At 39.8% G+C, this 22,412-nt stretch overlaps 1 protein-coding gene across 8 annotated transcripts in view; it reads left to right on the forward strand.

Annotated features, from left to right (window-relative positions):
• KMT2E (lysine methyltransferase 2E (inactive)) overlaps positions 1 to 22,167 on the forward strand; it is a 57,916-nt gene extending 35,749 nt beyond the window's left edge. For 5 of the 8 annotated variants that reach the window (XM_061467382.1, XM_061467383.1, XM_061467381.1 and 2 more), the window contains 17 exons: positions 1,180 to 1,310; positions 2,699 to 2,816; positions 2,978 to 3,087; positions 4,656 to 4,917; positions 6,903 to 7,001; positions 8,749 to 8,913; positions 9,921 to 10,229; positions 11,225 to 11,479; positions 11,652 to 11,796; positions 12,567 to 12,820; positions 12,971 to 13,027; positions 13,658 to 14,221; positions 16,341 to 16,642; positions 18,674 to 18,762; positions 18,864 to 18,983; positions 19,147 to 19,238; positions 19,865 to 22,167. In XM_061467382.1, the coding sequence (XP_061323366.1) occupies positions 1,180 to 1,310; positions 2,699 to 2,816; positions 2,978 to 3,087; positions 4,656 to 4,917; positions 6,903 to 7,001; positions 8,749 to 8,913; positions 9,921 to 10,229; positions 11,225 to 11,479; positions 11,652 to 11,796; positions 12,567 to 12,820; positions 12,971 to 13,027; positions 13,658 to 14,221; positions 16,341 to 16,642; positions 18,674 to 18,762; positions 18,864 to 18,983; positions 19,147 to 19,238; positions 19,865 to 21,382 (4,590 nt within the window). In that variant the 3' untranslated portion in view covers positions 21,383 to 22,167. Of the gene's footprint in view, positions 1 to 522; positions 655 to 1,179; positions 1,311 to 2,698; positions 2,817 to 2,977; positions 3,088 to 4,655; positions 4,918 to 6,902; positions 7,002 to 8,748; positions 8,914 to 9,920; positions 10,230 to 11,224; positions 11,480 to 11,651; positions 11,797 to 12,566; positions 12,821 to 12,970; positions 13,028 to 13,657; positions 14,222 to 16,340; positions 16,643 to 18,673; positions 18,763 to 18,863; positions 18,984 to 19,146; positions 19,239 to 19,864 lie in introns of all 8 variants that reach the window. The other 3 variants (XM_061467388.1, XM_061467386.1, XM_061467385.1) reach the window with 3 other exon arrangements.
• The last annotated feature ends 245 nt before the right edge of the window (positions 22,168 to 22,412 follow it).

The raw sequence follows: 22,412 nt of genomic DNA on the forward strand, positions 1-22,412 counted from the left end.
ACACTTGCATTTCAGTTCTCATAAAAACAGTGGAGGTGTTAATCTGAGCCTGAGCATTGCATTGTCCTTAGACTGTCTTGTGGTAGATATGATGCAGTAAACATTGGTATTGTGTCTTCTCTGTGAGGAATACCAGGAGTGGTTAGAGTATATAGAAGCACTGAAGTTGGAATATATATATATTTTTATTTTCTTTTTCTTTTCTGGTATGTGTATCAACATGTTAATTGTCCGCGTTTTTTTAAAGTGTGATAGGTGTTCTGGATATTCAGGTCCTCAGAGTAGAATTTCATTTACTAGTTCTGATGGTAGATGATACTCTGATACCAGTTCTTTTTCATGTGATCTTGTAAGTTCTAGTTTATGAAGAAATTGTGCAGTGTCTTTTCTGTCCTTAACATCAGTTATTTATCAGCTTAAAATCAAAGCCATGTAACAGACATTAGCATTTTGTAGCAAAAATCTCGAGGAGTAGTTACAGTAGCAGATTAATGGAAGCATCTTTGCTTCTTTTCCTCAAAGACCATCATGGCATATGGGACACCCTCCTTAGAGGAATATCCCTGCTTACAGAGCCTTTTGCCTACATAGAGGCTACTTCCTTTTTGATTGGCGATGACAGTTATGAGAGGTGTGAGTTCACTAATTGTCAGGGTATGTATTGGTTTTTAATTAAAAGCCATCCTTCCATCTAAAGATCTGAAAATAAATTTGGAAACTCTCAGGATTCTTTTTTTCTGGTTATTTTGTTATTTTTCCTGTTCTGTTTTTCCTTGAATGAATCATGAATGTCCTTTTATGTCTGCATGTTTTGTTTTCCTTTGAAGAAATTGAAGCTTTTTGAAAGGATTATGCTAAACAGGGCAGCAGTTCATCCTAGTAGTGGTGAGAGTTAAGTGCACTAAGGGATAAAGTGAGAACATACTGTGACAACATGAATATATTGGTGTTCAGCCATGTCTTGAGAACACAGGCTAAAGTATTCTTTGAGTATAAATTCATAACTGGTTGCATTGGTGGTGGAACAGACAGTTTGATCAGGCTGGAAGTTTAATTACAAAAAGGAGGGGGTTTTACTTCATATAGAATCGTGTACTAGTTGAGAAAGTATAATCTGCTGTTCATAATGGGAAAAAATGTAGAAAATGATACTTCATGAATTAACTTATGTCTTTATAGAGCTACGTGCAAAAAAACAAGAAAATTTTAAAAGCTGCCAAAGACTTGCCTCCTGATGCACTTATTATTGAATACAGAGGGAAGTTCATGCTGAGAGAACAGTTTGAAGCTAATGGATATTTCTTTAAAAGGTTTGTTTATTCCAAATATTTTATAAGGTAACTATTAAAATGCTGTTTTGCCAAATTCTTGCCTTAAGTAGGAGTGGGTTTTAGTTATCAATAGAGTCTTGCATTTTACTGTTGTCTGATAAAAATAATTGCAGCTGGAATCTGGTCTCCCCCTTGTCTTCTGGATATCCTTACAGATCTGTTCAGGAGTTAGTTTCTTTTTTCTTTGTTTTTCCCTGGTTACAGGATTCCTGCATTCTTGGTTGGGTAGTTGTGCACCTTAAACCAGAGGTTGGCAGGTTCTACCATCCTTAAAATAATTCAGAAGGTAATGGCAAAGACATTCTCTTTTGTGAGAGAAAGAATTTTTAAGTTCTTGTCCTGGGTTCAGCTGTAGCAGTTATTTTTCTCCTTCATAGTAGCTGGTGCAGTGCTGTGTTTCAGCTTTAGTCTGAGAACAATGCTAATAACACACCAGTGTTTTAGTTGTTGCAAAGTAATGCTTACCCAAGGACTTCTCAGTCTCTCATTCTCTGCCAGTGAGGAGGGGCATGAGAAGCTGGGAGGAATCAGAGACAGGAGACCTGACCCAGAGTAGCCAAAAGGGTATTCCATACCACAGCACATCATGCCCAGTATATAAACTGGGGGGAGTCACACAGAAGGGTGTGCTTAAACCATGACAGTCCATCAGGCTGAGACAGAGTTGGATGCAGGTTCAGCTTGGAGCCATTTTACTGCCAAGAGTTTTCCAGCTGGTCAAGTTACTGAGCAGTCGGTGACTGCTTCCTTCTTCCTGTGGATTATTTTCAGTGCTGCCATTAACTGCATAGACACATCTGCATGGGAAACTGAGGAGGCCTGCTGGAGGAGATAAAATACAGAGCTTCTGCTCAGTGAAGATGAAAGGGTTCCCCGGCACATGCAATAGCAGAACTTAAAGCATGTCTTGGCAAAGTACTTAGATGCCTCTCTTTCTTCAGGAGAGTTGGGTGCTAGTGTGGGTGTTAGGTAGGAATGTGGAGGTGTTATTTTATTCTATTTTTTTTTTAGATGGTTCTGTAAGGCACCTAAACTTCTACCCCAGTTTCATTTTAGGACGTGCTGCAAGAAAAATGTAAGACAGATGAAGAATCTTATCCTGATGTCTTACACATAAAGGGCCTGCCCTGTGCCTGTTCCTCCCTTTTGATCCTATGCAGAGGAATTACATTCAGGGCTGTAACTCAAATTTACGGTGTTCTGAGAATACATTTGGAGAATGCACTGATAAGAATCATGAAGCTTAAACATGCTATTCTCAGATATGATGTCGAACATCATGTTACAAAGCTAACTAATCTGAAGACTAAGCGATACTTAACATCTTGAAAAATTATAAAACTCTGCTGTTCTTGTGTCTTTTTTAGGCCGTACCCTTTCGTTTTGTTTTATTCCAAATTCCATGGGCTGGAAATGTGTGTTGATGCAAGGACTTTTGGAAATGAAGCTCGGTTCATCAGACGTTCATGTACACCAAATGCAGAGGTGAGCATATACAAAAGTTAAATTAGGTTTTACATACTTAGAAGTCCCCTTTTCCTTGAGTTTCCCAACTGATAAACAATCAAACTGATAATCCGTATGATTTTTATACATGTACTTTTAAAAAGAAAAACCATAATGTAATGATGTTCTCTTGAATACAGGTGAGGCATGTAATTGAAGATGGAACAATTCATCTTTATATTTACTCCATCCATAACATTCCAAAGGGAGCAGAGATTACTATAGCGTTTGATTTCGATTATGGAAATTGGTAAGTATTTGAACATACAGTTCTAAAATATATCTGATGCTTACTAAGTTATGTTGTGATTCAGAGTGGCTTTGTTTTTTATGTAACTTCTTGCCTGCTTTAATAACACAGGGCTCCTTAAGCACTTGTTTTTACAAGGAACTCTGTGTGTGGGGGCAAGGTTTCTTCTCTATTTTTATTATTGTATATCTGCTAACTTCAACAGTGTTGCAGTTACTTAAAATGATGTGGAAAAGAAGCAAACTTAAGTGAATATGAATAAAGATGTGCTATGAAAATGTATTGTATATAGGCATCACATAGTGTGGGGACAGTAGAGGGTTGAGAATGTAGAGGTATTTGGTAATGCCTTATTTATTTCAGAGTACCTCTGTAGTACAGTGGCTGTGGAATTTAGTTAAAAGTCATGTTAGTTCAATGTGTGATTAAGAGTGCTGCGATACACTGAATGCTTAGTGCTTTAGATTCTGTAACCTGTTGCCCGTTTTCCTGCATATAATTGCTGTTCCTCTTATGAATTGGGGAAAGCTCTTACTGAATTAAACTGTTGCCTTTATCTGTGAGCATTGTTTTGAAATGGTAAAAGAAATAATTGGTTGACATATGTAGGAACTGTTGTTCAAACAGCTCTCTGAAATCTGACGGCAGAATAAGGCCTTTGAGTTTACTAATGGCTAGTAGGAAATGTTACAGGGTATAGGCACATTGCTCAGGAGCACCTAGGCTAATACTAACCTTGGAAACTGAAGCATTGGAAGAGCCAGTTTCTGTGTGTGTGCTTGATTGGGTCCAGAATCAGTCCAACTGTTTGACGTTTTGCTGCACCAAGGTTATACATTTTCCTATGGTCTGCTCTTAAGTCAGCTTGGGTGCAGTACTGTGCAAGACATGCCTCCACTACTTCTGTACCTGAATAGTTATGTCCATAGAGTATTACCTGTGTTAATCAGCTCCGGCTCAGGCTAGTTCACTGCACCTTGCACTGTTAAGTGTTGTAGATACACCTCCCATAAAGACAGCCTGAGAAATTGCCTGGTTTTGTTATTTATCCTTCTAGAAGTACTTAGTAGTTGTGTTTAGTACCTGCAGCTGACAGTCTGTGTAAGTTGAATGTGTTAGAATAACTGTTCCTCTGTATCCATGTGGAACTTAAAATTGTTCGAAGTGACTCTTCAGTTCTCATTCTGTAAATTATGTCTACTGTCTTTGTTTAAACCAAGAACTGTCTGCCTTACATATGCCTGTTAATAGCTGTCATACTTCCACCTGGTGTATATTCCAGCTTTTAAATGTCTTCAATCTTTTAAGCTAATGCTAACCTTGAATTTTAAAGAATTCCATGTGACAAACAGACACGAATTCTGTTAACCAACAGATGAGATTTTTGAATTACAGCAAAATTGTATATGTTGGCGAAAACTTGAGTCAGCTGCTTTTAATATGGTTGGTTTGCATCATAGCAGATGTTCAATGTGAAATATATCATCAACCTGCATGATTTAGCATTGAAAGTCTCATTGCTGCATAACCTAATCAAAATATGTCTTCTTGTATTTAATTGCTTTTAGTAAATACAAAGTGGATTGTGCTTGCCTCAAAGAAAATCCTGAATGTCCAGTTCTCAGACGATCTGAGCCGACAGAGAACATCAATACTGGATATGAAACCAGAAGGAAAAAAGGAAAGAAGGAGAAAGATGTTTCAAGAGAAAAGGAGACTCAGAATCAAAACATCACATTGGACTGTGAAGGAGCAGCCACCAAAATAAAAATTGCAGATAATAAACAAAGGAAGCTCTCTCCCCTCAGGCTGTCCATTTCTAATAACCAGGTATTGACACAAAGATGATCAGAAAGAAAAGCTTATAAATACAGAAACTCTCCTTTTGTAGTTACTAGAGGAATTCTAACAGGTCACTGAAAAGGGGTATGAAGACTTGTCAAAAATAGTCATGATGGCTGAGGTGTTTAGAATTTTTTATACTATTTATACTGTAAAGATATGTTGGTTCCTATACCAGTTTTAACCATACATTCTTACTCTGAATCTCTTCGTGGATCTCTAATGTGAAAGCCTCATGTCATGCTTTCTGGAGCTCCCAGTCCATCCTGAAGTGTCATCTCTTTAGCTGCATGTGTTACTTGGGAGCATAGGATTTTAAACATAAAAATTGGTAGCCCTGCTCTAATAGCAAATAAAACTTCAACCCAGAATATTAAGTGTTGGCTGCAGATCTGTGTTTAGTAGAGCTCTGAAGCTCTACTAAACAGAGTTCAGGGAGCTGGGATGAGGAAGGTGTGCTTTGAAGCTAATTAATGGATAGTATATGGATAGTATGATGAAGCTACCTGGTGATACTGCATGGTAGGCAATTTTAAAATAGTTAAATCAGTTTGAAAGAACTAGTGGGAGAGATCCATGTGATTAATCTTGCAGAGCAGCTATTAAAGATAAACATTAAACATGAGCAGATGGCTATTTCGGTAACTATCGATCTCCTCTTTCCTTTGGGAGTGGTAATTTTTTTCCTGTGTAATGTTTTTTATGATGATTTAGGGGCAGAGGAAAAGGAGTTGTTCTGTGAGAAAGCCATTTCCTAGTTCTTTTAATATCACTGAAGAGTGAAGGAAATAAGGTAAAAACAAGCATATTGACCCCCAATGTTCTTAAGATGATCAAATTGTTCTGGGGTTTTAGTAGCTAAATAGCTTAAACACACTGGGATGTCCAGAAGGCGTGGCATGTGACTGTTACAAATGATGATCTCCAGGGAGGCTGTTATTTAAACTTTCTTATCTTAAGTAATGGGGGGGGGGGGGGGGGGGGGAGTGTGCTGTAACTAGTGATAACTGGTATTTGGAACCTTAGCTGTCAATGTAATGTACAGTGCTTATATAGAACAGACACAGGAGAACTCATTGTATTTCAAAACTGAAACAGTAGGAATTGTGAGAAGACTAAAGCTGTTAAAACATAGAAGCCAGTCAGTTAATAGCTTTTTTTTTTTTTCCTTCTGGGGTGAAATGTGTAATGCTAAAGAAAGCATATGGGGAAATGTAAATGTACTTTTAAAACAAATATTAACACCCCCCCCCCCAGGCTTTCTCTAGTCCTTTATGTAAAAGTGAAATTGCATATAAGACAGGTTTCAAAGGCACTCTTTAATGGTTTGGGGTTTGGGTCTGGTTTGGTGTGGGTTTTTTTCTTTTTCAAAACAGAAGCATTCTTAGTTAGCTGACTGTTGTGTTTCCTTATGGTGTGACACAGCATTAGATTCTGTACTGAGAGTTTACATGGAAAATGTGACTTTAATAGAAAACACTTTCAAGCTGAGAACTTTGATGTAATTGTTAACATCGTCTTTGACGTTCATTCTGTTTCACTAAAATTAATGCCTTTTTTTAATGGGTGTGTAATGTAAAGCTCCTAATTCTTTGACTGGTTAAAAAGTGGCTGGGTTAGTGGCTAGTGATAGTGCCCAAAAGTTTTTTTTGGTTTGGAGGTTTAATTCTGGGGTATTTTTTGTGGTTGGTGGGGTGGGGAGTGGGGATGGAAACCCAAAATTTCATAAGAGCAGTATATTAAAGATTGTGTCTAAACTCAGAATGGAATAGATCTAGGCAGGTGATCATATTTACAGCTTTATACAAAGATACAGGTGAATATTTGGGGTTTTTTTTTTTTTTACATTTTTGTCTGGACTTACTGGCTTAGTTAATTCTGATCTGAGGAATCTAAGTTCTCTGTGGCTTTTAGTTTTCCCTGGCTTGCAAGAGTAGTAGAGCTTCTATAAAGCAGTCATTTCCATCTTTCAGGAGCCAGATTTTATTGATGATATAGAAGAAAAAACTCCCATTAGCAATGAAGTAGAAATGGAATCAGAGGAACAGATTGCAGAAAGGAAAAGGAAGATGGTAAGTTGGGAAGCAAGTAGTTGCCTAAAGCTGTCACTAAGGCTTAGTGACACCTGCTCTTCCCATGCTAATTGCTGCCTTTTTGTAGGCTTGTAGAATCTGAGCATATCTGAAGTCAGATCCTTACATGAACTTCATCTTAAAATGAAAGGCTTGCTGTTTGAGAGCACTTCATCTGGCTTGATCATTGCTTTCTGACAAAAAGCTGCTTTTATCTTCACATGCATAACTTCTTATTGCCTTCAAAAAAGACATTGTAGAAATATCTAGAATTTATTTTCTTTCTTCATTACTACTTGTTATTTGTAATGTCCATTTTTAGAGATGGCATGGAAGTCAGGACTTTTCATGAGGTTGGTAGAACAGTGTTATGAAAACTGGCATTTTAAAATGCACTTGTTTTGTTAGGCATTCAAAATGTGAGCCACTTGAAATTACCAGTTCAGTCAAAATCTTGGCCAAGTTGTATAATGAAATACTAATATTTGGAACTTAATTTTATTGTTTGTTTAAAGTGGCACCAAGCTGTCTGCATCTGCCCAGACCTTAGAAAACAAGGGGGATAGGGTGGGATGGGGTGTACATTCCTTTTGGTCAGTACTTTATACAATTCTGTCAGTAGCAGAAATTATGAGATTTGTGTTTATGAGACATAAGAAAGCAAAATCTGTTCATTAAATTACATATTTTACTCACAAAATCTGAAGAATGACAGCATGAGCTCTGATAATAACATACAGCAGTGTCCTGTCATGCTTGTGAGGAATGATTCTCACCAAACACTGCTGAATGTACTGGGTTTTGTGGCTATTTTGGGGGTGGGGGGAAGTGGGAGGGAGTTGTTGTATTCTTGCAAAAGTAAAACACTCTGGGAAGCATAGTTACAGCACAGTTGCTGTAGTAGTTAATTATTTCGTTAGCTCCATTATGAGGATTGCATATAATTGCAAGTTTGTCTGTATTTTACCAAGCAAACACAGGCAGGTTCAGTGCCAGAACATACCTTGGTTCCTCATTTGCTCATACAAGCAATATATTTTCAGGTATTCTTTCTTTGATATAAACACATTGTGGATATCAATGCACTGTTGGAACTACAGGCATTTATAAAGAAATGCCCAAAAGTTTGTAATAGAAGCCCTCAGTTCTGCCACTTCTGTATCGTCTTCAGCACAGCTCTGTGCAGGTGAAGGGATCTGCTTCTGTACAGCACTAGGACCTGAATTATAGGTAGACAGAAAATTCAGTTCCTCTGGGTGGCCTAGTGTTATCTTATTTTGAATAGTGATTCCTGGATGTTGACTGTATGTTTTGATTGAGTTTGTGGCACTTGGAAAATTGGGTCAGAAGCTAATGGGGCTTACTGTTGGTTGTTTCATACTAAGGACCAGAAAGATATAAAATACATGTGTTTTATTGTTTATAAATACTATACATGCAAGTAAGTGGCTCAGAAGTGTGTATTCTTTTTTATGCTTATAGGCCAGTGATTTATTAGTAAATCACTGTTTCAGCAAGTTCTTAAATCCAAAGCAGGACTGCTTGTTTGTCAGGGTTGGCATGAATGCAAGCCTTTCTTCAGAAGACTAATAATTACAGGCATTTTCATTGTAACATCTCCCTTTCCTCTGAACTTCTGCTGAAGTTGATCTTCATGTCAACACACAGTGAACATGTTCTGAAGTACTTAAATAGCATTTACATACACAAAAGATTGACTGAAAGTTAATTATTCTTAAATCCTCAGACAAGAGAAGAACGGAAGATGGAAGCTATCCTGCAAGCTTTTGCCAGACTAGAAAAGAGAGAAAAAAGAAGAGAACAGGCTTTGGAAAGAATCAGCACAGCAAAAACTGAGGTTAAATCAGAATGCAAGGAAGCACAGATTCTCAATGATGCTGAATTTATTCAGGTAGTTATCTGGAACTTTATTTTAAAGCTAGCTTTAAAATAGGGATATTTTATCAGTGGATGTCAAGCTGCACTTTAAGATGTATGAGATACTTGGGTTTATTTCCTCTGAACTCAAATATATTTGACCAAATTTTATGTAGTTCTTTGATGTTATATTAGCTCTTGATTTTTATTTTTTTTTTACCCCCTCCCCAAGAAAACACATACAGAATTTATTTATTAGGAATTTCAGTTACATTACTTAATGCAAGCGAGCACACACCCCAGCTGCATAATTCAGTCTCTCTTCAAAGTTCAGGATAGGATGCGTGTACTGATGCTGACTTCAGGCACAGGAGATTGCTTTACTTAGGCACCCTCTATAACCAGCGGAGAGCAATTTGCTTTTTCAGTGGGTTACTCAGGAACAGATTATAATTCTTTCATTTCTTTTAAAGGAAAATAATTACTAAGCCATAGTTTGTTTTGAGTTCTGGCAGATGATACTTAATGTTTCATAAAGTTTTTTACTCTGTTGTCACTGGATACTAGTATGTTTCTTACTTTGCAAATACTCGTACATATTCTCAGTTCAGGTAGTTTCTGTCAGCATGCTGTTAAGTACCTTTTGTGAAAATGCTAACCACTTTGTAAACTATAAATTACAAAAAGGATATTAGACTGAAAGACTTCATGATGTAAGCAGCTGATTTCTAGCTTATGTGTGAATGAGTGTGGTATGGCAGTTCTTGCATAAATCTCTGCTGATCTGAGCAGTGACTGGTGTGTGTGAATACTCTGCCAGTGAAAGGGCAGGCGTTTGGGAGGAAAATGCAGGAGATCATGTAGTTTACCTTAAAGAAGGATAGAAATACTGTCTCTGAAGTATTTTAGTTCTAACAGCAGCAGCGAAATAGAGGTTTTTTGGACCTGTAAAGGAAGGGAGAACTGTCATTTTATTTTAAGATAGATATGTAGCTTTACATGTGTGTGGGATCTGTTTACTAGACTTTTCTTTTGTACCAGGAACCAGCAAAAGAAGAAACTGCCACCAAGCCTACCCCAGCCAAAGTTAGTAGAGCTAAACAGAGAAAAAGCTTCTCTCGGAGTAGAACTCATATTGGACAACAACGCAGACGACACAGAACTGTCAGCATGTGTTCAGATATTCAGCCATCTTCTCCTGACGTGGAAGTAACTTCACAACACAATGAAACTGAGAATGCTGCACTGGTAGCTGAGCCTGAAGCAGAAACTGTTGTTACTGAAATGGTTACTGAAACTGAAGCTCCAGCACTTAATAAATGCCCTACTAAGTATCCTAAAACAAAGAAGGTATGTCTCTTAAGGGCTGGGGGAGAAGAGGATGGACTTTAACAGAGCTTTAAAAAATCACAGGCTGCTGCATTACTATGCAGCTGTGTATAGGCTTCTAAAACAAAATGTTGACTCATTTATTTAAAAATCATTACATAGCCACTGGCTGGTAATAAATTAAGAGATTTTAAAAGGTATGTGTAACATGCATTGGTAAAGTTAGTTTGGATTTTAAGAGACTTCCAAAATACATCTTGCAGAACAATTTTGGATCAAATATTTTCTAAGGGAAGTACTTTCTAAATGAGCTGAAATAATTTATGTAACCAAAACATAATTAAAGCTGTTAATTTAAAACGAAATAAAAGTTGCCTTTCCTTCCTTTGTTCATCATATCCTTTAGAAAGTGTTTTAATGGTAGCAAACGTAGTATCTGAGAGGAAATCATAACCTAATGCTTTTGAGATGGCTGTTCTGAAGTGAATGCATTTAAACACTCAAAAATTACGTGTATGTTTGGAGGGAAGATTCTTTATTCTCATTAGTGCTTTGTGATGAGGAGTTGTCTTCTATTAACATCACGCGATTTCTCTTCAGCTTAGATGCTTGGGCTCATTAAAATTTGTCTTGGAATTCTGCTACTGAATTCACATCATAAGTACAGTTGATCTGGACGCTTGTATAGTATGTTCAGTGAGAATTAAATACAAAAGAACTAAGTGTTAGTCTACAATGGAAAAAAAAACACCCAACCACAACAAATAGAACCCAAAAAGTAAACCCCCCAAAACTTCAGTATATTGAGCAAATCTATACTGATTCTTTCTGCTGCCCCCATTATTGCAGCAAAACTGTCCTCATTCTTGCCCTGTGTGTTCTTAAACTTGCAAACTGGCAACTTAGCAGTTTTCTGGTTTGTGTAGAAGTTGAATAATTAGACTAAAAAAAACCTAAAAGTCACTGATAAAACCACTCATAAAACACTAATTTTCTTTCTCTCTCTCTCTGCTTAGCACTTGGTCAGTGAATGGTTAAGTGAAAAGAGTGATAAAACGGGGAAGCCTACAGACAGTCTATCAGAAAGGCCTCTGCGCATAACTACAGACCCTGAAGTTCTGGCTACTCAGCTGAATTCTTTACCAGGTCTCACTTACAGCCCACATGTATATTCAACTCCAAAGCACTATATTCGTTTTACTTCACCATTCCTTTCAGAAAAGAGGAGGAAAAAAGAACCTGTGGAAAACATTACTGGCTCTTGTAAGAAGGTAACGCTTCCCTTCATTATGGTTCCCCATCCCAGATTTATTAAAGACGAGTCTTCATTTATTAGCACAATTTCAGGCAGAACAAAGCTGGTTAGCAAAGTAGTCCTGTCATGGTTTTGAAATGGTTATCATTAAACTGTTAAGGCACTGATTTGAACTTGTTTTATTACAGCGTTGGTTGAAGCAGGCTTTGGAAGAAGAAAGTTCAACAATGATTGATAGATTTAACTCACCATCACAAGAGAGATCTAGAAGTCCAGCCATCAATGGTGAAAATAAAAGTCCATTATTACTGAATGACAGCTGTTCCTTAACAGGTGAAGCTTTCACTAATACAGTGCATAAGAGCTTTGTCAGAGTAGATGAATGTCGAGGAGCATGTTTTTAAGTAACATTAATGAAAACGGCAGGGACATTTGCACTCTTTCCTTATACTTTCTTTGAAAGAAATGCTTAGTTGCATAGTGGTTGGGACTTTCTTTTCCCCCTTTAATGGATAGTTGATACTAGATGAGTAACCACCATATCTCATAGTGTGTACAGTCAGCAAAAGGCTAATGTTTTTGACTACGAATATAAGGGATTAGATTATAAATTCATTTTCTCCGCTGTTCTGTGTATTCAAAATTCCTTTTAAATTCAGGGCATTATGTTGCACATATCGGAAAAGCTGTCTAAGCTTGTAAGCATAATACAAAATAGGAATGTGCCAAAAACTAAACATGCTTCTGTAAGGATACGGAGTGTATCAGATATTTTCTGTATGCAGTCCTGAACTTGGAATTTCCGCTTTTTAGCTGAACAGTCTTAAAAATGCCTTGACATTGGCTTTCCTTTTCTGGAAACATTGACAGTTGTTTCCATTATCCTTTCATAGAAATTTCAGTTAGTGATAAATGTGGGCTGTGAAGAGTTTTGTTTTCAGAAGGCCTGTAGGTGGTTAAGAGTTTATCTTTCAGGAAGCTTGCCCTTAAGAGGTTTTTGTAATCTTACTAATTTTTTACTGTGGAATTTGTAATGTTTATGAGTACATAAACAACTGTAATTACTGTATCCAGATCATCTCTTTTCTGATTCCAACATGCAGATCTAACCACACCACTAAAAAAACGAAGACTGTATCAGCTGCTGGAGTCTGCATTCTCAGAAACCTCTACGCCTACTCCTTCTCCTTATGCCACACCGACTCATGCTGACATCACTGCCTCCGAGCCATCATTGTTTGCTACCCCTCCTAGGGTGAAAACAGAAGATGAAGCTTGTAGAAATGGTTACAAACCCATCTATTCGCCAGTTACTCCTGTAACTCCATGTATACATGGAAATACCATGCACTTTGAGGTGAGAGTTACAGTGAATTTCGCTTTGTTCAGAGAATGCATTTAGACATTCTTGTGTAAATCAGTATTTGTACTCCTGCTAAAAGGGGGTGTTTTATATTTCTCCGGGCTAAAAAAGAAATTGACTTACAATTTCTTCTTACTTATTTAGAATATTTCCTCACCTGACAGTTCCCCAGAAGTAAAAAGGCGAGCTTACAGTCAAGAGGTAAGGATATTTGCCTTAAAACTGCAAGTGGTATCTTGATTTCACCTGAATAGCTGAACTGTTCTTAGTAAATGTTTTTCACCAGCCGTTGGAAGTTTCCTGGAATGTAAAGGGTCACTTCCCTCAGGATTTATTTGCTTCCAGCCATGGATCTGTGCTGGGGTTTTCATGGTTAAGTTTTAAGAAGTACAGAAGACATTTCTGTAATTTAAGATTTGTATTTTTTCCTTTCTACAGTATACTGGGTATTGTTTCAGAAAAGCTCCCCCCCCCCCAGTTCTTCTTGAAATACATATTTTGATGCAGAGGATCCTGTTTATGCTGAATTGAAGCAAGTGCTTTATAACTTTCTGGTCAGGGACTTCTTCCTCTTGAAACTTCTCCCCTTCCTCTGCCTATTTCATAAAACCTGGCATTTAATGTTTATTTTGGCTTGGGTTAATGTGGATCTTATTAAAATGTTTTTACCTAATACATGGCAATTGTAGAAATAAGTGGCTGTAGAACTGTTTAGATAAATTCATGGTACTGGAAGGCCTTTAATCCCACTTAAAGGCACAACTGAATGTCAGAATAATTGCAGGTTTTTTCAGGTGTGGAAAACTAGTTGACATGCTTTTCTTCACGCAGGGCTATGATAGAGCATCAATTTTAGCACTGAATTCTTTCCGAAACTCCAACCTGACAGAAATGGGCCTGCAAGAAATCAAGACTATTGGATATTCCAGTCCAAGGAATAGGACTGATGTCACACGGCAGTGTACTGGAGAAATGGAATGTGTGTCAGACCTCCAGCTGGGACTCGAAGTAATTGAGCAAAGTGCACTGCATAAAAACCTGGAAGCCCCCCCACATGATAGGACTGATTCGAACAGCCAACTAGAAACTGCTCATTGTGGGCGGGGCACAATTTATTCTTCCTGGGTAAAAAGTCCCGACAGGACAGGTGTAAATTTCTCAGTGAATTCTAATTTGAGGGACTTGACCCCTTCACATCAGTTGGAGGTAGGAGGTGGATTCAGAATAAGTGAGTCAAAGTGCCTGATTCAAGACGATGCTAGAGGCATGTTCATGGAAGCATCTGTTTTTTGTACTTCAGAAGATGGAATTGCATCTGGCTTTGGAAGGACTGTCAATAGCGACAGCTTGATGGATGGAAATTGCACACCCCAGAATCCTCCACAGAAGAAAAAGGTTATAATTTTAAGAATCATTTGTTCTCTCTCACATAGTCTGCTAACGGTACTTCTGTAACAGGAAGAACCATAATATAGTTAAAATCCAGCTGATGGCTGATCTTTAGGTACTACAATGTAATAGACATTATTCAGGGAAAATAATGAAGAGCAAAAAAGCTGCATACAGCCATTAGTAAATGTATTTTTTCTAATACGTACAAATTCAGTTTTATTTCATAAGCCTTACATGAATTGTTGAATAAAGAATTACTTCTCAGGTTTGAAAGGGTTGTATATGACACTAAATATTATATAATCTATTATACAGAAGACATACCACTATCATAGAGTCATAACAGGCTGAAATTTCTGTAAGTCCATATGCTTCTTTGAAAGTTAAACTAATTTCTTTTCAAATCCCAGAAGCACTTAGTGTTTCAGTAACCCTCTGCCCCCTTTTTCTTGCTGACAAGGATTCTTCCAGGGTGTGACTGCTGAGGGTTTATGCTACAGTAATCCCCCAAACACAGAATGGTGTGGCTGCCTCACCCAGACCCTCACCCAGGTTTCCTGTCTAAAAGGCTCAGTTTGAAGAAATAGGGAAGATCTACGTGTGCCCCTGAAAGAATGGGGTTTAGGCTTTCCAAGAACAAGCAAAAAAAGCATCTTTCACAATGTATAAAAAGGGGGTGAGGCATCTTGGCTAAGGAGAAGGTAGCATTCAGTATTTTTGTAGGAGAATAATAGAAGCCTTTTCCTAGGATCAGGTAAGACACGAATGTTGTTACGCAGTTGTTAAACGTTTTTTCTACATTTCAACATTTTTATGGGCGTTTGCTCCTCTGTTCTTCTCTCGCCATTGTACAAGTTCACCCATTTCAATATGGCCTTGTACATAGTGCCCACATGACAGATTTCATCCATTCTTAAGCTGTCTTTAAGCAGTATCCTTCAAGGGATCCCAAGTACGGGATGTGGAAATCATACAAATTGTTTGAAAGCAACATCAGTTCTTCCTTTTTCTGTGAAAAACCAAATATTTTTAACTGTTCTTACCCTGACATGTAGATGAGTCTCTAATAGACAGATGTGTTTGAAAGCAAACAAAAAGCCAGGACTGCAAAGAAAGCAGGGTGCTGTGGTGGTTTTCCCTGTAGAAATGGATGTCTGCTCTTCCTGAGGACTAGGCCAGTTGAACTCCTTTTCATTATTGCACTTCAATTTACTGTTTTCTTGGATGGTTCAGAGTAGGATGTTGATAACCAGAAGGAAGGATTTGAAGGCATTAGATGTCATTTCTACCAAACTAGTGTCATACTGAATAAAGTATGACACTATTTGCAGCTTTCTGCATCAAATCCTGTAGGTATGTAGTGAAAACATTTGAAAGTTTATTTTTCTCACAGTAATTTACTGTTAAACTGGTTTTTATTCTGTGGAAGCTTCTGTGTAGTGATTTTTGTATATACATGCATACAAACAAGAAGCCACTTTTCTTTCATGTGTTAGTTGTTTTTCGTAAGAAACTACTTGGAATTTAGCGTATGTTCTTCATAAGTCTCTTTTAGAGTGCATAAAGACAAATTCAGAATCAGAAAAGAAAGCTTAAGTTGAGAGTTCTATATGTTAAGAAAAATGTATGCAGGGATGAGAGAATCCTTTTCGTGTAGTACAATGAAGCAGAAGTGTAGCGGGTTTTTCATATGAGGGAGTCAGACTGAGAGCAGGATGTGACATCTCTTAAAATTAGCTTTACTGTGTCAGCATACTCTTAATAATGCTGCAGTTCCAGGAAAAACTCTGAAGTCCCTTGTAGCTTCAACCAACAGTACGACTTCAGCAGCAAAGTCCTGGCTGTCCTGCATCTTCTGCCACTTTCCTGAGGCAGAATGCACACTTCTTTTCTTGCCAGAAGTGTTTATCTTCTTTACGCTGTGCTTAGAGCCATTAGTAGCTCAGTACTCTGTAAATGCACTACAGATGTGGTGAAACACCTTCAACAATCTGTTGTTTTCTTTAGAACCAAGTAAATGGTGTATCTTACTGAAATAATACATCTAATCATAAACCATGAGAAAGGAAACAAGCGAGCTTCCTTTCTAATACTGTTTTATTTTGTTTTGTTCTCTCCTTAGGTATCCTTACTAGAATACCGTAAGAGACAACGAGAAGCTAGAAAAAGTGGCTCAAAGACAGAGAACTTCCCTCTGGTTACTGTATCTCCTCATGCTGCTGCTGGAGGAAATATAAGTAGTAACAATGGTGCTAATGATGGGTATAACAACAGTGGTGAAAATGGGGAGCAGACTGATAGCACTGCAAACCTGCCAGTACCACTGCCAACTACTGCTTCTAATGCAGCTCCAGAAGACACTGGCAACAACAGTACGATTAAGGAATCATCTTCCAGTGAGAAGAATGAACCAGAAGTTCAGTGGTAAGCCATAGCACTGAAGTGCTGAAGAACTGTTTACTTAATGCTAAGTCATTTCTATTTGAAACCTAGTTTTCATTGATACAGGTACAGATATAGATTACTGTTTGGAAACCTTCCACATTAGTAAAGAGTTGTCTTCTCTCTTTATTATCAGAAAAAGGGAAGGTATGTCATACAGATTAGAAGATAGGAAACATTACCCATAACATACTGGTTAACTTACTTCGCTTTCATTATGCTTTGCTTTTTTATTTCCTAAGAGTAAAATAGAAATTGGTTTGAGCAAGGCAAGTTGCCTAGTTCTGTGGAGTGTAAAATTGCATAGACGAAGTACAGATGTCAACCTGTACCTTGATGGGATGGGTGTTTAGGTGTGCCCCCTCCACCACTGCACAGGTTGGGCTGTGTGCTTGCTACAGTGTGTGGAGGAAAGTGTGGCAGTAGGATGGGAAGGATGCTGTGCTGCCTGTGAAGAGCCTGGAGTTGGATTTTCAGCATGGCCTTGGCTCTGCACACATTACTGTATCTCCACTGCTTTTTCTGTGGGCTGAAGAGAAGGTTTTTCATCTGAAATCTCAAAACCTTTCCAAAAGTACTGTAGGGAAGATGGTTGGAACAGGAGAATGATCTGTATTGATTAGCAAAAGCCTCTGGAAGACTTCAGGAGCCTGTTTTTTGGTGACCTGGTTGGAATGCGTTTCTGGTGTTTGCTGTTACTTAAGTGTAATGTGTAGGGCTGAATGAAGTCTGCCTAACAGTTCTTCTGCTCAGGTAAAGAGCGCTGGTGATACTTGCATCTTTGTTTATCATCATTAAATGGTTTCCCTGTGTGCAGACCATATGTTCTGTTGGATGCCATGCCAGATACTCCCAACCACCAAAAATCCTGGGCAGAGGTAGTGTGTGAAGGAGGATGAGATGGAATGACTTTAGTCTGTACAAGTGTTGCACAACATTCTCCACTGCATTTTTGGTAGCTTTAAGGTAGAAGGTCAGCTGTGATGGCACTGTCTCCAAAATGTTACTAGCACAAAATAAACCCTGCAGATGATCTTCATGCGGTAGAGAAGGCCTGACAGTGGTGGGGTGAACATGGGCTGAGAAGTTGAACGTCCTTCTGCTCAGATGCTCCAGCTGTTCCAGACTAGAAGGATGTTATAGAGCCAGTTGAAGGGAGAACGTAAGTGCAGTCTTCAGAGCTTCACTGAAAAGGGACTGTAAGTTCCCCATGCAGAAACTAGGGTACTATATTGTAAGCAAAAAATGTGGAAACAGGCTCAACAGGGAAGAATTTATTAGTATGTTTTTGCAGTAATGCTGCAGACAACAGCACCAGCATTTATTTTAGTACAACAGCTGTTGGAGAGTAATGCTGTATGTTCTTGCCTGAAAGAAAAACTTAGTTTTGTAGAGTGCTGTTGTTCATGTTCTTTTTGATCATGGTGTGACTGTCAGACATAACTGATTATAAGAAAGAAGATGTGACTGTCACTTCATACCCACTGTCTGGTAAGTTAAGTGTAGAAGCTTGACCAGACACACATTTGAGGTTGTGCAGTATTTACAAGGGTGGAGCCACTATTAAAGAGCAGATTATTAAAGAAAAATAATAACATAGTTTCAGTGTAGGAAGAAAAGAGTTTTCAAAAAACCTGAGACTACAAAGCAGTATCTGCAACCTTTTATTTTTTTAATTATTATTGTAGGTTTTGACTTTTCAGCTGCTTAGAAAAAGATACCCACCACCACCACCCCCAGGTCTACAGCTGCTGTTTCCATATTAAGGGGAATTGTCAATTCTGGGAATTGTCAGTTCTTGTAATGTAACAGCATTGCAGGAAATCAGTTATATTTGTAGTGGAAGAAAACAGTTACGAAATACTTAACAAATCACATTCCTTATGTACAACCAGTTACTTGGCTCTTAAACACTGTAAATTTCTTCTGGCCCAGTATTTGCATATACATTGTCCTAAATTGGGTCTGTGGGAGAACAGCCTCTTAAATTTAAATTGTGCTTCTCTCTTCCAGGACTGCATCAACCTCTGTGGAACAAGTGAGAGAACGAAGTTACCAGAGAGCTTTGCTTCTCAGTGACCACAGGAAAGACAAGGACAGTGGTGAGCAGATGAATCATGTTGAAGGCAGATAAATCTAACCAGTTCCCCTGTGGTAGTCCATACTCATTCTAATGTTATGTTTGGGTCTGCTTCATCTGTAGGGGGAGAAACACCTTGTAGCCCATGCTCACCGTCTCATGTTCAGTCTTCACCTTCATCTCATTCAAATCTCATTTCCCAGTTGCAGCTTAAGGTCCCTTCTTTCACTGAATTTATGGAAGGTCAGTAAGCAGATGACCTTGTGTGACACTTGCCATATTGAATTGAATAGTTTCTTACAACAACTTTAATAGCTCTTTTAAAGTCAGATATAAAATGCTTAGCAATCTTTGGAAGACAGTTGATTTTCCCACATTTACATTTCTTTCTGCTTTATGGCTGTAGAACCCGATCCTGAGAATCCAGAGCCTCCTTCTGAATGTCCGTCCCCAGATACTTCACAGAGGACTTGCAAGAGTCCATCAAAAGCAAGCAAGGTAATGCAGAGGGTGTGAGATACATGCACTGTATAATGTGCAGGTGAAGATGTACATATCTGATTTATCTTAAAAAAAAAATGTAATCATGTTTTACTACTTAGAGAACAAGTACATATGTAACCCTGCTGTGCAGTAATTTAACACAGGTAAACCTCTGTAGCAGTGTTGGTGGCACGTGCTAGCTAGCTGATTTACATCCTGTTCTTTCAGTAGCTACAGTTACGTAGGTTCTTCATTCTGGAAACACAGCAGAGATTATGTCTGTGGATTCAGTGTCCCCACTGAGGAACTGGCAGTCAGTCAGCACTGACAGCCCTAACACCGCTATAGGTTTTAGACTCAGCAGTCTAAAACTTTGAAAAAATAACAGCTTCTTGCTTTGTCCAGATGGGTTGAACTTCTGTTCCTGCTTAAAATCCATTTGCTAGTCCTTTGACTTGGATGGATGATTGATGCATACTCGCTAAATGTAGTGTCTTCCTAAGTTTAAGGTTTCTGTTGTCACTTTTCTTATACCAAGCATGTATCTCTTTTTCACCATGAGGGGGAGAGAACAATATTCTGAGCACTGAGAGCTGAGTATTTTGAATGTTCTGCACTGACTGATCTTGTTTCCATTCCAGCCCTCATCACCAAGTCCTGTAGTTTCAACACAGTCACTTGGGAAAACACCCACAAAGCCGGATTCGCACTGGGAACCTGCAGCCAATGCCCCTGAGGCCGAATGTGCCAATCACCCCAAATCCGAGGGGCAGCAAAAACAGCAGACAAACAACGTCCAGACACTTTCAAAAACCCATCCATCTCAACCGCATCCACGCAGTTCTGCTGAGCAACTCTCCCATTCACAGAAGTTGCCTTCCGCACCTTTGAAGCTGCACTGCCCGCCTTCGCCCCACGTAGAGAATCCCCCCAAGCCCTCAACCCCGCACGCGCCCGGGCAGCACGGTTACCTGTCACCAAAGCCCCACTCACAGCAGCTGGGATCTCCATACAGACCTCACCACCCACAGTCACCTCAGGTGGGAACACCACAGAGGGAAACGCACCGCAACTTCTACACAGCAGCCCCGACCCTTCAGCCCAGCAGCCAACAGCAGGCCAGCAGCGCCCCCCTCTTCACTCAGACGACTTCAGGACAATCTTCAGCTTCTTACAGCCAGTTTAACCAACAAAGTTTGAACAGCAGTGCTCCCCCTCCACCGCCCCCCCCACCTCCTTCTTCTACTTACTATCAAAGCCAGCAGCCCTCTGGAAACTTTCAGAGCTACAGTCAGCTGAAGGGCAGCCTACCCCAGCAGACTGTCTTCTCATCTGGACCAAACCAAGCACTTCCTGGCGCTGCGGGTCAGCAGACCGTGCCAGGACACCATGTAACTGCAGGACACTTCCTGCCCTCTCAGAACCCCAGTATTCATCACCAGGCATCGGCGTCTGCTGCTCCACCTCCTCCTCCACCACCCCCTGCTCCAGGACCTCACCTTGTACAGCAGCAAAGTACTCATCAGCAGCACTCTGTAGCACACGTCGTCGGTCCAGTGCACGCCATGGCTGTAGCTCCTGGATCGCACATCCATTCTCAGGCTGCTGGTCACCATTTGCCACCGCCACCTCCACCCCCAGGTCCTCTCCCCCACCACCAACCTCCCCACCCCCCAGCTGGACACCAAGGTTTGCAAGCACAACACCAGCATGTTGTAAACTCTGCACCACCACCACCACCACCACCGCCCTCCAGTGTTATGGGCTCGGGGCATCACCCACCATCAGCAGCACAAGGGTTACACCACCCATCCCACCAAGGACCCCCCCATTTCCCTTCCACCGCTCACACAAGCGTGTCCTCCTATTCCTCGCCAGCCCCGCATCACACGACGTTAGGACCTGGACCTCAACATCAGCCTGCTGGAACGGGACCACACTGCCCACTCCCGGGGCAGGGTCCCCACATCCAACCTCAAGGACCAAACAGTATTGCCACAGCCACTGCCTCGGGGTTCTGCGCACACCCCGGGGCTGTGCCGCTCCCCCATGTGCAGGGGCAGCAGCAGGCCTCGCCCCTGCCCGGCCAGCTCCCCATCCACAGAGCACAGGTGCCACCCACCTTCCAGAACAACTACCATGGGTCAGGGTGGCACTGACGAACCAGCTTCCCCAGCCTAAGCATTTTTACAATGTTGTGTAAGATAAACTGTGTATATTTCCTCTGTACCTGTGGAAGGTACTTTTTAAAGCTTGTACATGAGACTTTGTATAAAAGCGAACACCAGTGCTCCTCCTGCGTTGTATTCTTTCCATTTTTTGCTTTTTACAATTCCGGAAGACGTGCTGTTACAAGCCAGTATTAGGAATTTCTTTTGATTTTGTAAGTGGACATTCCAGCTGTTTTTTCGGGCAGTAGGTTTGATGCTGCATAATCTTTAAAAGTTTTATTGTTGCAGTTAAATTCATTTAGTGAATGTTTTCTATATTACTTTTATACATATGTAATTAAATAAGTACACGGGCTCAGTGATGGCACTAACAACGTTTTTCCCCCCCCTCCCCATTTTCTTCTGTCAGCAGTTCTCTGTGTGCGTAGCGCTAGGAAACAAGGCAATACAGATTTTTCTAGTTTTGGTGTGGACATGGCTTTTTGTTTCATCAGTTATTTGCAGAAATTGTAATTTAATGTATAGACTGTTTCTAATGTCCCTGATGAGTGCTGTAAATACTGTATTTCTTCGGCTTGTAAAATGGCTTAAAGCTGCTTTCATTTGATATAGTATTGTATATAATAAGTCTCTTTTTTGCAAAAAAAAAAAGTGTGATCTTTGTGAAAGTAGTACAGTATATGATCTTTAATTTTTTTTAATATACTGTCACATTGCAGCACTGGTTGGGCATTTTAATTCATGTTAATAAATCACAGTTATGTCAGTTTTAACTACTTGTCCTGCAAGGGTGCTGTGTCTGCAGGGAAGGGCCACCCCTGCTCCTCAACAGGCTCTTCCCCTGCCCTGGTTCCAGCTGTGAGTTTAACCCTGTGCCGGACACATGTGGAACCAGCCACAGGACGGGGGTTTCCTGAGCTGAGGAAACATCACTCTAAGCAGGGTCTTGTCCTGGTTACCAACAGGCTTCTCTGGGGGTGGTAGCGTGTCACAGAGTACTGCTGCACCAGCACCTCTG

Source organism: Pezoporus flaviventris, unplaced genomic scaffold (assembly GCF_033815535.1).
Source record: "Pezoporus flaviventris isolate CSIRO_AGI_PZ_B2104156 unplaced genomic scaffold, CSIRO_AGI_Pfla_v1 ptg000045l, whole genome shotgun sequence".
Lineage (NCBI taxonomy): Eukaryota > Metazoa > Chordata > Aves > Psittaciformes > Psittacidae > Pezoporus > Pezoporus flaviventris.